The sequence below is a fragment of the Podospora pseudocomata genome, chromosome 6, assembly GCF_035222375.1.
Source record: "Podospora pseudocomata strain CBS 415.72m chromosome 6, whole genome shotgun sequence".
Classification (NCBI taxonomy): Eukaryota; Fungi; Ascomycota; class Sordariomycetes; order Sordariales; family Podosporaceae; genus Podospora; species Podospora pseudocomata.
Window position 1 is genome coordinate 916,168 of NC_085890.1, and position 12,475 is coordinate 928,642.

Genomic DNA, 12,475 nt, shown 5'->3' on the forward strand with positions numbered 1-12,475 from the left:
TGAGGAGTGCTCTTTGAAGTGACTAGCTGGATGGATGCACTTGGATTCGAGACAAAGAACAGTTTGAACAGGGAACTACATAACATGATATCTGGAATTGAAGATGGCCTCTGCTGCCGCCGCTGCTGTGCAACCCCAGATCTTCCCGGATCTGATTCCTTAACACGACTGATATAAGGCTGGCTCGGCAGGGGGCTGGCATAAATTGTTAAGCTTAGCGAACGGTGCTTGGCATGCGGCCCTGTTCCTGTTTCAACAGCTCTCTCTAGTTTCCGAGCCGCAACACCACTGCATCTTTGCGATAGCCGTTGCTGGACGCTGTCGCGAGAACCTCTCCATCGAAGCGCATCGCCCTTTGCACCACTCATACATAGCCCATGTGAGGCGGTGGAAGCGTCGCAGATGCCAAGAGCCAGTGACCAGTTGACAGCGGAGTCATTTGTTGAAGCGACATCGATAGCGCGCGTGGGCCAGCAAGCTCCTTGCAAGGTAAGTGCCAAATTTTGTCTCCACCGCGCGTCGTCCAAAAAAGTCGGACACGATGCGATGCCTCTTCCCTGCACTGTACACATACACACCCAGACCGCGAAGTCGTGACATGCCCCGCAAAACCATCGAGACATGCTGTGATTGTTAGAACCTGCAACGACGACAACGACGAAGAGGAAGACGAGGACGAAGACGAGGATGAGGACGAGGACAGAGAGCCACCGACGACGAATGAATGCCGAATGAAGAATAATAATATCTTGAGAGACGTCTGAGCTTGGGCAGTGGGACTAGACGTTGGACGGTAGCAAAGAGCGTGTTGCTTGCTTCGTCCCAGCTTTCTAAAAAGACCTGAGCTCTGCGCTCAACTCAATGCCCGTCCACGACACCTTGCACGAGGCAGTCGACTGCACAGGCGACTTCCTCTCTGACTTGCTGCGCTCCCTGCCCCTCCAAACGTTTACCTTTTCTTCAACTTTCGCAACTTTAACTTCGCAGCACAAACAGTTTTGCCTGCTGTTTATTTTACTGCTTGCGCTTGTCACTGCTGTGGCTTTCACCTTCCCCAACTTACATTCACACTCTCACTCTCTTTTCCACGACTGCTGGAAATCACAACTAACAGAAATGCCACCGAGCAAAGCTCCCACCCCACGGACGTCGCGCAATAGTCGCGGCCTGCGAAACAGTCCCTTCGTCGAGAGGACTCCCGTCGTCAGACGATCGTCGAGACGCTCCACCAAAGGCACCACTCCTGCCAGCACCAAAGCCGTCGACAGTTTCACCGAGCTCCCCGAGCCGGCGACTCCGACTCCGGTCGTTCGGTCTGTGAATATCCAGACCCCTTGCCCTCGACCTGGGCTCGCCGCATCCCCCAATCGTACCGAGCCTACTGAGCAGGTCCCTACCTCTCAAGCAACTACCTCTCTCGGACCCGTCGCCCTCGAGCCTATTCGAGAAGAGCAGCCGCCAAGGACACCAGCCGCTGCCTCCCCGATCAGCGCTGCCCCAGAGCAAGCGTCTATCACACCTGTCTCGTCATATACACCGACAGGTCCCAGCACTCATACCCCGCCTGCCCAGCGGAAGGTCTCGCCTCTCCAGTACCGGCGTATTGCCTTGATAAAAGGAACCCCCGTCAAGCCTGTCAAGAAGGCTGGCCCAGTAACACCCATCTACCGTCCAACGAGATTCCTCACAAGACTGGTCGACCGAACACCTGCCCCGAAACCCCCTCCTACCCCTCGGAGCGAAGGTCATGAAACCCGTCGGTTTGCAGAGCGCCGAGAACAAGAGGACGATGAGACCGAGTTTGCCAAGGGCATCTATCTGGCCATCCGCAACGATCACCGCATGAGAGAGTGCTGGTGTCCAATACCCAACATTTACAACTCGAAAGAAGAAGCCGAGGCGGGATCGGGTCACCTTCGATTTTACATTAGCGACACAAACGGCACCAAGTCCCTGCGTGTCCTCCAGAAGAAGGACGACTTCAACTGGCACTGCCACTGCGCCCAGGAGTACCACCCCGTGTGTTTCGAGCTCCTGAACAAGAACGGGAAGCGGCCGGCTCAAGGTTCCGAGCTGGACCTGATTGCGCAGAATTCGGGCCTCAAAAATAGCGAGAACGTTAAGAAGGTTGTCAGCACACCGAGCGAGCCCACAGGAGAGGGGGAGAAGACAGAGCAAGAGAGTCGTTGGTCCATGTGGTTGCAAGCCCGTGGTCTTTTCGGTTCGGTAACCACCATGATCAACCCGATTACCAACTTGATCGGCAAGCTTGTCGGCGCCGTGCGCGGTAACCACTATGAGACTGTCGATGTGCGCCGCACCAACGAGCAAGATGGCACAATTGTTGTCAAGAGATTCAAGCGCCATCTGGGCGGAGCTGAGGAGGATGAAGTCGACGGCCTGGATTGGGTCAAGAACCCCACCGAGTACATCGGCGCTGAGAGACTCGAAAGACTTGCCGGCGATTTTGTCGGTCAAGCGACACTTGTTCAGGAAGGCAAGATTGTCACCGGTCTTACGATCAAGGACATCATGCAAGAGCAGCTTGCTGGCCAGGGCGTCATCGGCATCAGTGTTGCGATCTTCAAGTACCAAGAGATGCTTTTCGGCCCTGTGACTGCCGAATGGACCGAGGTGGAGAGAGCCGAGAGGTTTACGGAGGCGGTTAAGAGGTACATCCGTAACCTGCTGAGCACCATCGAGATGATGAGAAACATTTACAGCCCGGACAACTTTGAGATTTTGAAGCAAGAGTTCCCCAAGCCCAGGTCTGGTTTGGGACTGGGCAACAACGAGTTCAGGCTTGCGGCGAGAAAAGCCGGGGAGTTTTTGCTGTTCTTCCAGTCTCTGGTCGACCTCATTCCCATGGACCTGGACATGGTCAAGACGGTTGGGCAGGTGATTGTCGATTTCGATGCCGTGGGCAAGAAGGAGTTGGTTCCGAGCTTGGTTGCCGTCGCCGCAGCCCCGGTTGGGACCATGCCTGGATTTTTCCCAGACGAGAAGCCTTCTGTCATGGAGGAGGTCCCCATCAAGGAGTTGGACATTCAGCCTCTGTATGAATACAGATATCCGTCACCGGACCCCTCCGAATCGGACAGCACACCGGGCGAGCCGGGCGACTACCGTCTGATTGCCAAACCGAGGGGCATCTTGAAGGCTTCCAAGACATGGAGTGTTCCTTCCACGCCTAAGTATGTCCCCACGCCACAAAAGAGCCGCAAGCTGGTGTTTGAGAGCCCAATCTCGAGGTTCATTGCGCCCTCACATATCCCCTCCAGGGTCATGACTGCCAGAGAAGCCGAGCTGATAGTAGAGGCTGAGCGCAAGGCAGAGCTTTTAGGTGATGAGCACTCCCTCAAGGTGCTGGAGGCCACCATGACAACAAATTCGAGGCACAATGCCTCGCAAGACCAGTTCCGATGGAGCGCCCGCGGGCCTGAACTGGAGAAGGACGACAAAGAGATGGGTCTGTCCCGTTATTATCAAAAGTATGGCAAGTTCCTCGACGATGCGAGGGAGGATCTCGAGCAACGCAGTGAGAGGAGGAAAAGGAAGCTGGAGCAGGAGGAGAGGTCCATTTACAGGATGACTCCCCTGAAGCGAGAGATTCGCATCCCCCGGCCGCCGCAGTTTACGACTGCCGAGAGGAGGCGCAGAGCGGCGGAGGCGGCGGCGTCGATGCCCTCTCCCGAGCCGGACAGCCCTATCTCTTTCAGCCCGTGGTACAAGCGGTTTACCGGCAGGGGATATCGTGAAGAGCCGATAGAAGATGACGATGAGGGGGGTTATGTTATGGCCAAGCCTGCCCGCACCAAGCCTGCCCAGACCTCGCGGTTTCAGGGGGTGGAATCGGACGACGAGGGCAACGTGGTCACGTCGGAGTCTAGCCCGGGGAAGGTGCAGCCGGCTACTCCAGCGCATGTCCTCGACCTGCTTTCTTCGCCAACCACCACCAAGGTGAAGGTGAAGCCGCGATTCAATCATCAGGATGACAAGCTAGTCGTCGACTTGACGAGTTTGCCAACGGGCAGTGCACAGCGGGTCGTCAACCCCAACGTTCAGGCACAGGTTATCACCGAGCGCGTCACCAGGACCAGCTCGAGAGAAGCCACAAAAATCCTGTTTGGCTCAGATCCTGACTCGGATCCTGAGGATGCCGCCCTCATAGCGTCAAGAGCGGAAGAAGAGCGTGCCGAGCTTGCTCGTAAAAAGAAGGAGGAGGAGGAGCAGCTTCGGCAGAGGTATTTGAATCAAGAGAAGGAAGCCGCGGCGAGGAAGGCGAGGGAGGAGGAAGCGAAGAGGAAAGCTGCCGAGGTGGAGAAGGACAAGAAGGCAAAGGAGGCGCAAAAGGTTGCCGAGAGGATCAAGAGGGTGGAGGGGATGAAGCTGAGGGCTCCTCTCAGGCCTCTGCACGGACCGGTGTCGGAGCTGTGGGAGGCGGCGGTGAGCGAGCTCGGCAACCAGCCGGCGGATCAGGTGATGGCCAAGTTTCCCAACGGCCGGGTAGAGGGACAGCTGACGAGGTTCGATCTTTATGAGCGGCTCACGCGGCAAGGTCCCGACGGGGAAGACGTCTGGCTCAACGACCAGGTCATCATGGCGGCGCTGAGGCACATGGTGCTGACGGTGGACAAGAAGATGGGCGGGACCAAGGAGCGGCCCAGGGTGGCGTGCCTGGACAGTTACTTTTGGAAGATGCTCGTCGTGGACAAGAAGGGGGTGGATCCCATGATGCGGGCGGCGAAGCGGCAGGCGGGGCTGACGCCCGAGAACTTTTACGAGTGCGCGTTCGTGCTGGTGCCGATTTGCGAGAATAGTCACTGGACGCTGGGGGTGATTAGACCGGATTTGAAGGTGGTGTATCACCTTGACTCGCTGGGGCCGGGGGGCGGGGAGAAGGCGAAGAAGCTTCTGGGGATTGCGGCGTTGATTTCGGGGGGGAAGTGGAAGAGGGACGAGTGGGAGGATGTGAGCGAGTTTATTCGGAGCCCGAGGCAGAGGAACGGGAATGACTGCGGGGTGTGCACGATTACGAATGCGGAGTGTGTGCTGAATGGGATCGTGCCGGCGGAGGCGTGGTTGGCGAGGGAGATGGGGCAGTTGAAGAGGAGGTGGATTGCGGCCATGTTGATGAATGGGGGGTATGAGGGGGAGTTTAGTTTGGAGGGGATTTAGTGGGGGAGGGGGTGGAAGAAAAGGAAAATAATAATAAAAAAAATATAAAAAAAATTAATGTGTGGGATTAGATGGCGTTGACAATACCATTTGAAAGAGGGTTGTTGGGTCATGGTGTTGGAAAAGGGGTGTATTATATGGTTTTTTTATATTTTTTTTTCACATGGCGTTTTGCGGGATTGGGGTGAAGTTTACATAAACTGGGGAGTTTTAGCACAAGGAAAAAGGAGTCTGGGGGTGGGATCTGGTGATGATTTTTGTGGTGTTTCAAGGTCTGGGTCTGGTTCTGGGATTGGGAAAGAGGAGTTTAAAGATCTGGGTGGTTTCAGTGGGAATAAGGGGGGGTTGGCGTTCTTGTTTTTGTTTTGTTTTCATGTGAATCCTGGGAGGAAAGATGATCTGGTTGCTGGGGGGGAGTTGGGGGGCTCGCTTCTGAGGATTTCGGTTGTTGTTTTTCTTGCTGGGGAAATAGGGGGAATAGGGGAGAGGGGGGGGTCGATATTGTTACATTGTGGGATATTTTGTTGGAATAATACAATGCATTATGGACAAGATAATGCGAGAATACTGCGGCCGAGTCGTGAAATTTGATGTTGGTTTGGTGGTGATTTGGGTGGCTTTTGCGTTGGGGTGGATGGGGTTTGTGATATTTTTGTAGGGGTTTATATGGACTTTGAACTGGAAGGCCTGAGAGGTGTTTGACTTGGTGAGAAGGAGGGTTTGAGGGCAAAGCTTTGGAGGGTTTAAGGGGCATTTTATGTGTCCGAAGCTCCTTCTGTTGATCCGCATCAGCCTACGCCCCGCTGACGGCCCGGCCTCTCGCAATGCTAATCGTGAGCGCCGTGCGAGAAAGGGTAGCTTGCCGCAATGCTTGCTGCTGCAGCGCCGAGGAGGATGACAGCGCTCCTGCTGAGGAGGCTGACGGTGCTTCGACCGCCGTCTCTGTGGACCAGGAGGGCGTGGCTGCCGAGGAGCCCTCTGCCGAGTAAGTTAGTGGTAACATCAACCCTACTTCTATCAGTGAGAAGAGTGTTGTGGTTTGGTCCGGAAGGTCTCTCGGTCTCTACTAACTAACTAAGATGACGCCAGCAGCGTCGACATCTCCACTCCCGCCCCTGCCAACCAGGCACACACCAGTCCCACCAAGACTGTAAGAACTAGGTCTTGATGTTGGGTTGGAGTCGATTTGGAGTTGGGTTGTATTTGAGACTATGTTCATCCCAGCTTTGAAGAGGTCATCCCAACATTGACATTGCGAATCGTAAGGGGACGCTGCCGAGAGAGACAGTGTTGTGAGGAGACGGTCTAGGGATTTATTTGTGGACGCTTAAGGTTGGTTTGGAGACTGCTTGAGATTGGTGTGTAAACGCTTACAAATTGTTGTAAGCTTGATCAAACATGGTGGGCAGATGAAATCTTAAACTCAAGGAAACGCTGATTTTTGTGTAATATCCTTGAGTGAATGCTTTGTGTATTGGTCTGTAGACAGACGCTTGGTGTGGTGAGCAGGCGAAATGGAATCTCTGGCAGTAGTATACAGCATGATCTGTAGTCTAGGCTGTAGGCGTAAGTGCTGAAGGTGGTGATGTTGCTGTTGAGGATATGGTGTTTCTGGCTGATGCGGTTGGCTTGGCTGATGGCTTTGTTTGTGTGACTGGAAAGTCATATCAGTGCTGAAGATAGGCGATCTATAGGTAGCTGGGATGGAGAGTGAGGCCAGCCATGCTTGTGTTGAGATTGAGCACCAAGACGTTGACCGCTGAGAATGAGGACTCTAATTGTGGGCAAGAGGTTTTTGAAATGCTGGATAGTATTGCGAGTCTTTGATTCGGTGGCAGTCTAAAAGGTGTGCACGTCGAAGCAAGCGACCTGCAGTACCCAGCAGATATTCTGGAGAGGAAACGCTGCTGGTCGTCGACGAACTTGGTGGAGCAGCGGTGCTGTTTGCTATGTCCTGGGAGGAGCCTCCCGCCTTAGATCCTAATAGTCCACCGCCAAGGCGGGAGGATATGCTAACTGCATGGAGTGGTTAGAGAGAACCCCATGTCTTGGTCATGATTTCTTATACGATCATGATGCGGATCTTTGATGTAATGATATATTTGGGGAAGTTGCCTGGATGGAAGAGGATATCCGGTAGTATTTTCCTCGCGGTCTCGTTCTTCAAAACCCAGTGGTATGTCCCAAATGTGATGATATTGTACGTACCCAATCTGGGGAAGTCTTCTTCGGCTTCGAAGAGGAGTTCAGGCAACATCTTATAGCAAACCTTGTTTTGGATCACGCAGGCATAAGTCCCCAGGGTCAAATATTCTTATGGATGATATACTGGTTCTGTCCGACGCAATTCTCTTACCCTTCTACTTAACTCGTTTGTTACAGCGGAGTAAAAAGGCTACACGTCCGTTAATAGGAGGATAATCTTGATGATCTTGGAATGGCTCTTTTGTTTGCCCTTTTTGAGGTTGAGCGATCTTTCTGGCGGGAAACATGACGATGGCAGGACGAGCTACTAAAGTAAACGATATTGAAATAAAGGAGAGGCCAGTGTCGATTAGTGAGCGGTATCGGGCATCGACAGAGCAACACTAAGTTCGATATCATGTGCGACAATAAAGCTTCGTTGGATTGGAGGTGAGTTGTGGTAAGGGAAGATATCGGTAAGCATGGCATACTGATCACTCCGTCTTTATATTATTCGTAGAGTGGGATATATAGTAATAAAATGCAGGCAGTAGTGGGAATGTTGTGTAGGTAGGTGGTGGTGGGTATTTAGAAGAGGGTGCCTGGGAAGATGGATGAGGCAAGAGGGGCATTGTCTTCGTCTTCATTTAATCATATCAAACACACTTGGTAAAACTAAGATGGGAGGTAAATAACTAGTCGATATAGCAGGATCGTAAAACATTTTTTCTTTGGTAACCAATCACCCAAAACAGAACAGGACAGGTCTCTTTGAACGTTTTGTCGGATATCTTCAACAGTAGATAGGTACATAGCAATTTCTATACTTGCTCTATTCTAGACATATCTAAACTGTGAAGAGGCTATATCACAAATGATCCTCTTCACCACTGCCCCTATTAAAAGACACTCAATCTAGGTAGGGAGATATTCCAATACCAAACAAAATCACACAATACAACCCCCTCAAAGAAACTCTAACCAAATCCACCACACAAAGACTCTCCAGTTCCCCTTAATAACAACAATCTCAGTCAAGTCTATTCACCTCTTTGTTACATCGCCAGCTCCAACCATCTTCATCAATTTGATGCATGTCACTCAAATCACAGAAACCAACATTGATCTTCTTCAACAACATCGATAATCTTATTATCATTGCCCTCCCCCGAGAGGCCGCCCCCCCCCTCCCCCCCCCAAACAACCCCTTTTCCCATATCTCATACATACAAAGGTATCATCAAGAAAGAAAGAAAAACTCTAATTCATACAACAACAACACCCCTCCCCATTACGCAATGTGTGTGGTGTGTGTTTGAATAATGCAAGTCTTTTTCCCATCCCTCTTAAACCCCCCTCCCCCTTCCCCCCCTCCCCTTCCATAGAATATGCATTGAAAAACGCCCGCTTGCTTGCTTGCTTTTATTTCGTCCCATGCACCCAACCAATCCAGAATACAAATTATAAATAAATAAAAAACCCCCCGTCGTCCCCCCCAAACCACCCTTATGTATGCATGTTCATATACCATACCATGCCCCGTACCATGCCTGTGACCACGTGTGAATCATCAAAATCCGTTTGTTTGTTTATTGAGTGTTGATGGTTTTGGTTTTGCGTGAGCAAAATTCCAGCAAAAGTCACACACTCTGCCATGACTCGCTGGAACAAAAAAAATCTAAAATGTCGACATAAAAAAAAACGTCGGGGTATTTGTTGAAAAAGTTTTGCGCAAAATAGAAAAAATGTGACGAGACTAAAAAGCTGTCTTGCCGTTCAATGCATCGATGGACGGGCAAGTTCCCGAGGACCCAGACTGAGAACCTTTTGCAAAAGACTCCGCTTGCCACCCTGCGCCCGGCGAAACTCTAGGTTAGAGCAGCAAGCCATGACACCGGGGGCCGCCGTCTTGTTGTTCAGCTCGGCTTCCCATCCATAGGGATCCTCATCAGGCGAGAGGCTGGGGGAGCGGTCGGGATCAAAAGACAGGCAGGAGCTGCGGTCGGATTCATCAGTGGGGCCTGCCGGTGACAGGTAGTGGGAAAAGTCCGTCATCGAGAGTCGCATGGACGAGTGCTTTGAGGACAAGGTGCTGTCGAGAGTGCTTTCCATGGATTCGTCCTTCAACTTGATGGCACCCTTGCTACCCGTGCCGCAACAGCCGTACATGGGGCTCACTGTCCGCGTGCTGTTGGTGGCAACGCAGTCCATCGATGGCACTTGGGGAGAGGCAGCCGGTGTAATCACGGGTGCGGCGCCGGATGTGGTGCTCTGAGGTCTGCAGCACATGTTGCTCTTGATCGAGCTGTCTTGGGGGTTCGCGGGGATCTTGACCCGAACTCGGGGGCGCAAGAAGCGCCTCTTGGTGCCCATATTCCATCCGCGCGTCGGATATGGGACAAAACCTTTTGCGGCCATGCCGTTCTTGTGAAGCCCGCTACATTGCTGAGGAATACCAACACCCTGGCTCACGTTCCCCGTCGCGGGAACCGGAAAGCGCTTCCCTGGGTGCGGCTCCTCCCACTCGACTGACGAGCGCAGGGTCGATGAAATGGAGTGAACCTTTTCGTCGAAACCCGTCATTGTCTTGCCTGCTGGGGCATGTTGGTGAGAGGATGTAGCGGGGTCCTGTGGGATCGACACGACCTCTGTTTCCTATAAGAGGCCGTTGCTCCCCTGAGCCGCGTCGCTCATCGGGTGGTCAAGGTCGACACCGGCCGAGGTTGGGTGGTCACGCTTGGCGCGGCCTCTGCGGCTCAGTCCAAGCTTCGCCCCCATCTTCTTCCAGCCGCTGTTGTGTGCGCTAATGGCCCGCTGAAGGCTGCCGGGGGACGTGTTGGCGAAGGCCCAGTCTGAGGTGGGCGGCGTGGTGGGTGGTGTCATCGGCTCGTTCGCGGACGGCGAGGGCACGTTTCCACTGTCGTCGCTTAGTCCACCCTGCTCCATCGGGTCGCTGGATGACGACGCGGAGCTTTTGGGCTCGCTAGACCAGGCGAGATTGAGCATGGGCAGAAAGGCCGACTTGGGGGACCGAATTGAGTCGTGTTCGCTGGAGGAGGACGTCTCTCTTGGGATTCGCAGGCGTGACCGAAACAGCCTGGGATCATGCTCATGGCGGTGCTCCTCTTCATGTGGCGCCACCGACGCCAAGAAGGGGCCCAGCACCGAGTCATTCATGAGCTCGTACACAATCTTGACAGCCTCGTCCAGTTCGGATGGGTTCGGTGGGATGGGCACACAGGGAAGTGACAGCAACCGATCGCGTACGCGGGCGGGAAGGTTGACTTCGCGTATTCCACAAGGCTGGATGAAAATGTGCATCAACTTCTGCCAGAGCAGGCAAATGTGCTCGCTGCCATCCCCGATGCTCGGCGGCCTTTCCCCGGTCCCTACAATGTTAGCGTACGCCGTCCTGTAGCGTTCGGCCTGCAGTGTGAACTCGAGCGTCTCGAGGCAGTGGTTCTGCGACAGAAAAGCGGTAAAGGCGCCGAGCGTGTAGGGTGGCAGAGCGGTATCGGTCAGGATGTCTCTCAGCGATGGTGGAGAGGTCGGGTTTGTGGATGCTGACGGTGGCATAAGGGCCACGCTGGAGGGTCGCGAGGTTGACATGATGGAGTCTCCGTCACCGCCTCTGAAGACGGCCGACGGTCTTGGTGTCAGTTCCTTGGGTGAATGTACTGGCGAAAGCAGTGTTGGTGAATGTGGTCGTAACCGGGAGCGGGTCATTGCTACCCGCGAATGGCTTATGGTTGTGTTGTCGAAAATGTTCCAGCTCTCTTCTTCTTCTTCTTCTTCTTCTTCTTCATCCCTTCGCGTCCTAGACAAGGGCGGGCGCCACCATGAGTGATCGTTTGCCCGGGCTGCAGGGACTCGCAGAACGGCTTGTTTTAGAGCGAGTCGGCGCCCGATTCCCGCACAATGCAACCAATAACCTCCAGATGCGCCCAGGACAGGAACGGGAGAGCGCAGGAGAGGGCTCAAGCTGTGGTCGTCCAGGAGTCCAGTCGCCGCGCTGTCGGGATTGCGTGTGTCAGGCTGTGGACGTCACCTAGCACGCATGCAGGTAACCGGTCGTGGAGCGGAGAAGGGCGCGAACGAGATGCGCAACTCAGCAATAACACGAGAGTGTGTGTGAGAGAGAGAGCGCACGGCAGCACAGCAGGGCAGAGCAGTTGGAGTATACAGAATCGATCGAAAGGATGGATGATATAATCGGGCGAGCGAGCGGGCGGGGGCGGGCGTATGTCTAGCTATCGCTTGTGGTTTCCTGACGTCCTTCTGTCGCACAAAGGGTGTTGACGTGTAAGTCAAGGGTCGGGTGGGGTGTGTGGAGTGGATTGAGCGGGCGGTGCAACTCGGTCAAAGAAGTCGTTGTCGTTGTTGTTTTTTTGGTGATGGGGAGGAGACGGCAGGTGTTGGCGTCGGGGGCCCACGGTTGGTTTTGTTTGTTGGAAAGGGTCCTGGGGGGGGGGAATGGGGATCAAACCGAAAGGGAAACCCGATAAAGGACGGCGACTGGACCGCCCAGTCTTTTAATGAGAAGGTAGCGCGGAGAGTGTGAGGGGGGAGGGTCACAGGAGGGTCACTGCGCTTCCCTGCTAGTGTAGTTCGACTGAAGAAGGGATGGGGTGGAATGGGTGGAATGGGTGGAATGAAAGGAATCCTGGAAGGAAGAGAGCCGCCGGGGGGAGGCAAGACAGGGGGGTCCCCCTACCTCTCCGTAATCGTTGCAACTCTATCACACAGAGACTGCTCCCAGGCCCCCCCCCCATTCCTCTCGCTAAATCCGCCAACTGTTCTGCCTATTGCCTCGCCATTCCCGATCCATCGATGGATGTGAGAATAGCACATGTCCAGGGTGGAGGATAGTCCGTAGTGTACGAAGTAGAGACGAGTTCTCCATATCGACATGTCCCAAAGGACTAGCTAGAAGCAGTCCTGCCACTCGGGCACCGGTTCGGGATGATGGCATCGCCGCCTAACGGGGGAGTCCCTTGAGACTGGTGATTGACCGTTTTCCGTTTCCAAACCTTCCCGTCCTCCCTCGCTCCCCTCGGCAGCAAAAAACACAACGGAGCAGACAGAGAAGAGAAAGAGAACAGCCAACGGGAGA

The 12,475-nt window shown here is 53.9% G+C and overlaps 3 protein-coding genes across 3 annotated transcripts; 2 read left to right on the forward strand and 1 right to left on the reverse strand.

Moving 5' to 3' along the window:
* Positions 1 to 861: 861 nt before the first annotated feature.
* QC762_605440 (uncharacterized protein) lies at positions 862 to 5,178 on the forward strand (the record flags this gene model as incomplete). The annotated part of the gene is made up of 1 exon (XM_062892235.1): positions 862 to 5,178. One exon carries the CDS (start codon positions 862 to 864, stop codon positions 5,176 to 5,178), a length of 4,317 nt encoding a protein of 1,438 aa, XP_062740323.1.
* A 447-nt stretch (positions 5,179 to 5,625) lies between these two features.
* Positions 5,626 to 6,665, forward strand: QC762_0091800 (uncharacterized protein). Its single transcript, XM_062884064.1, has 2 exons — positions 5,626 to 6,163; positions 6,268 to 6,665. Exons 1-2 carry the CDS (start codon positions 6,003 to 6,005, stop codon positions 6,344 to 6,346), a joined length of 240 nt encoding a protein of 79 aa, XP_062740324.1. The 5' UTR covers positions 5,626 to 6,002; the 3' UTR covers positions 6,347 to 6,665.
* Positions 6,666 to 8,836: 2,171 nt separating this feature from the next.
* On the reverse strand, positions 8,837 to 11,926 carry QC762_605450 (uncharacterized protein). Its single transcript, XM_062892236.1, has 2 exons — positions 10,098 to 11,926; positions 8,837 to 10,010 (listed from the first exon to the last, which is right to left on the reverse strand). The coding sequence occupies exons 1-2, from the start codon at positions 11,086 to 11,088 to the stop codon at positions 9,139 to 9,141; spliced, it is 1,863 nt and encodes a 620-aa protein (XP_062740325.1). The 5' UTR covers positions 11,089 to 11,926; the 3' UTR covers positions 8,837 to 9,138.
* Between the last annotated feature and the right edge of the window lie 549 nt (positions 11,927 to 12,475).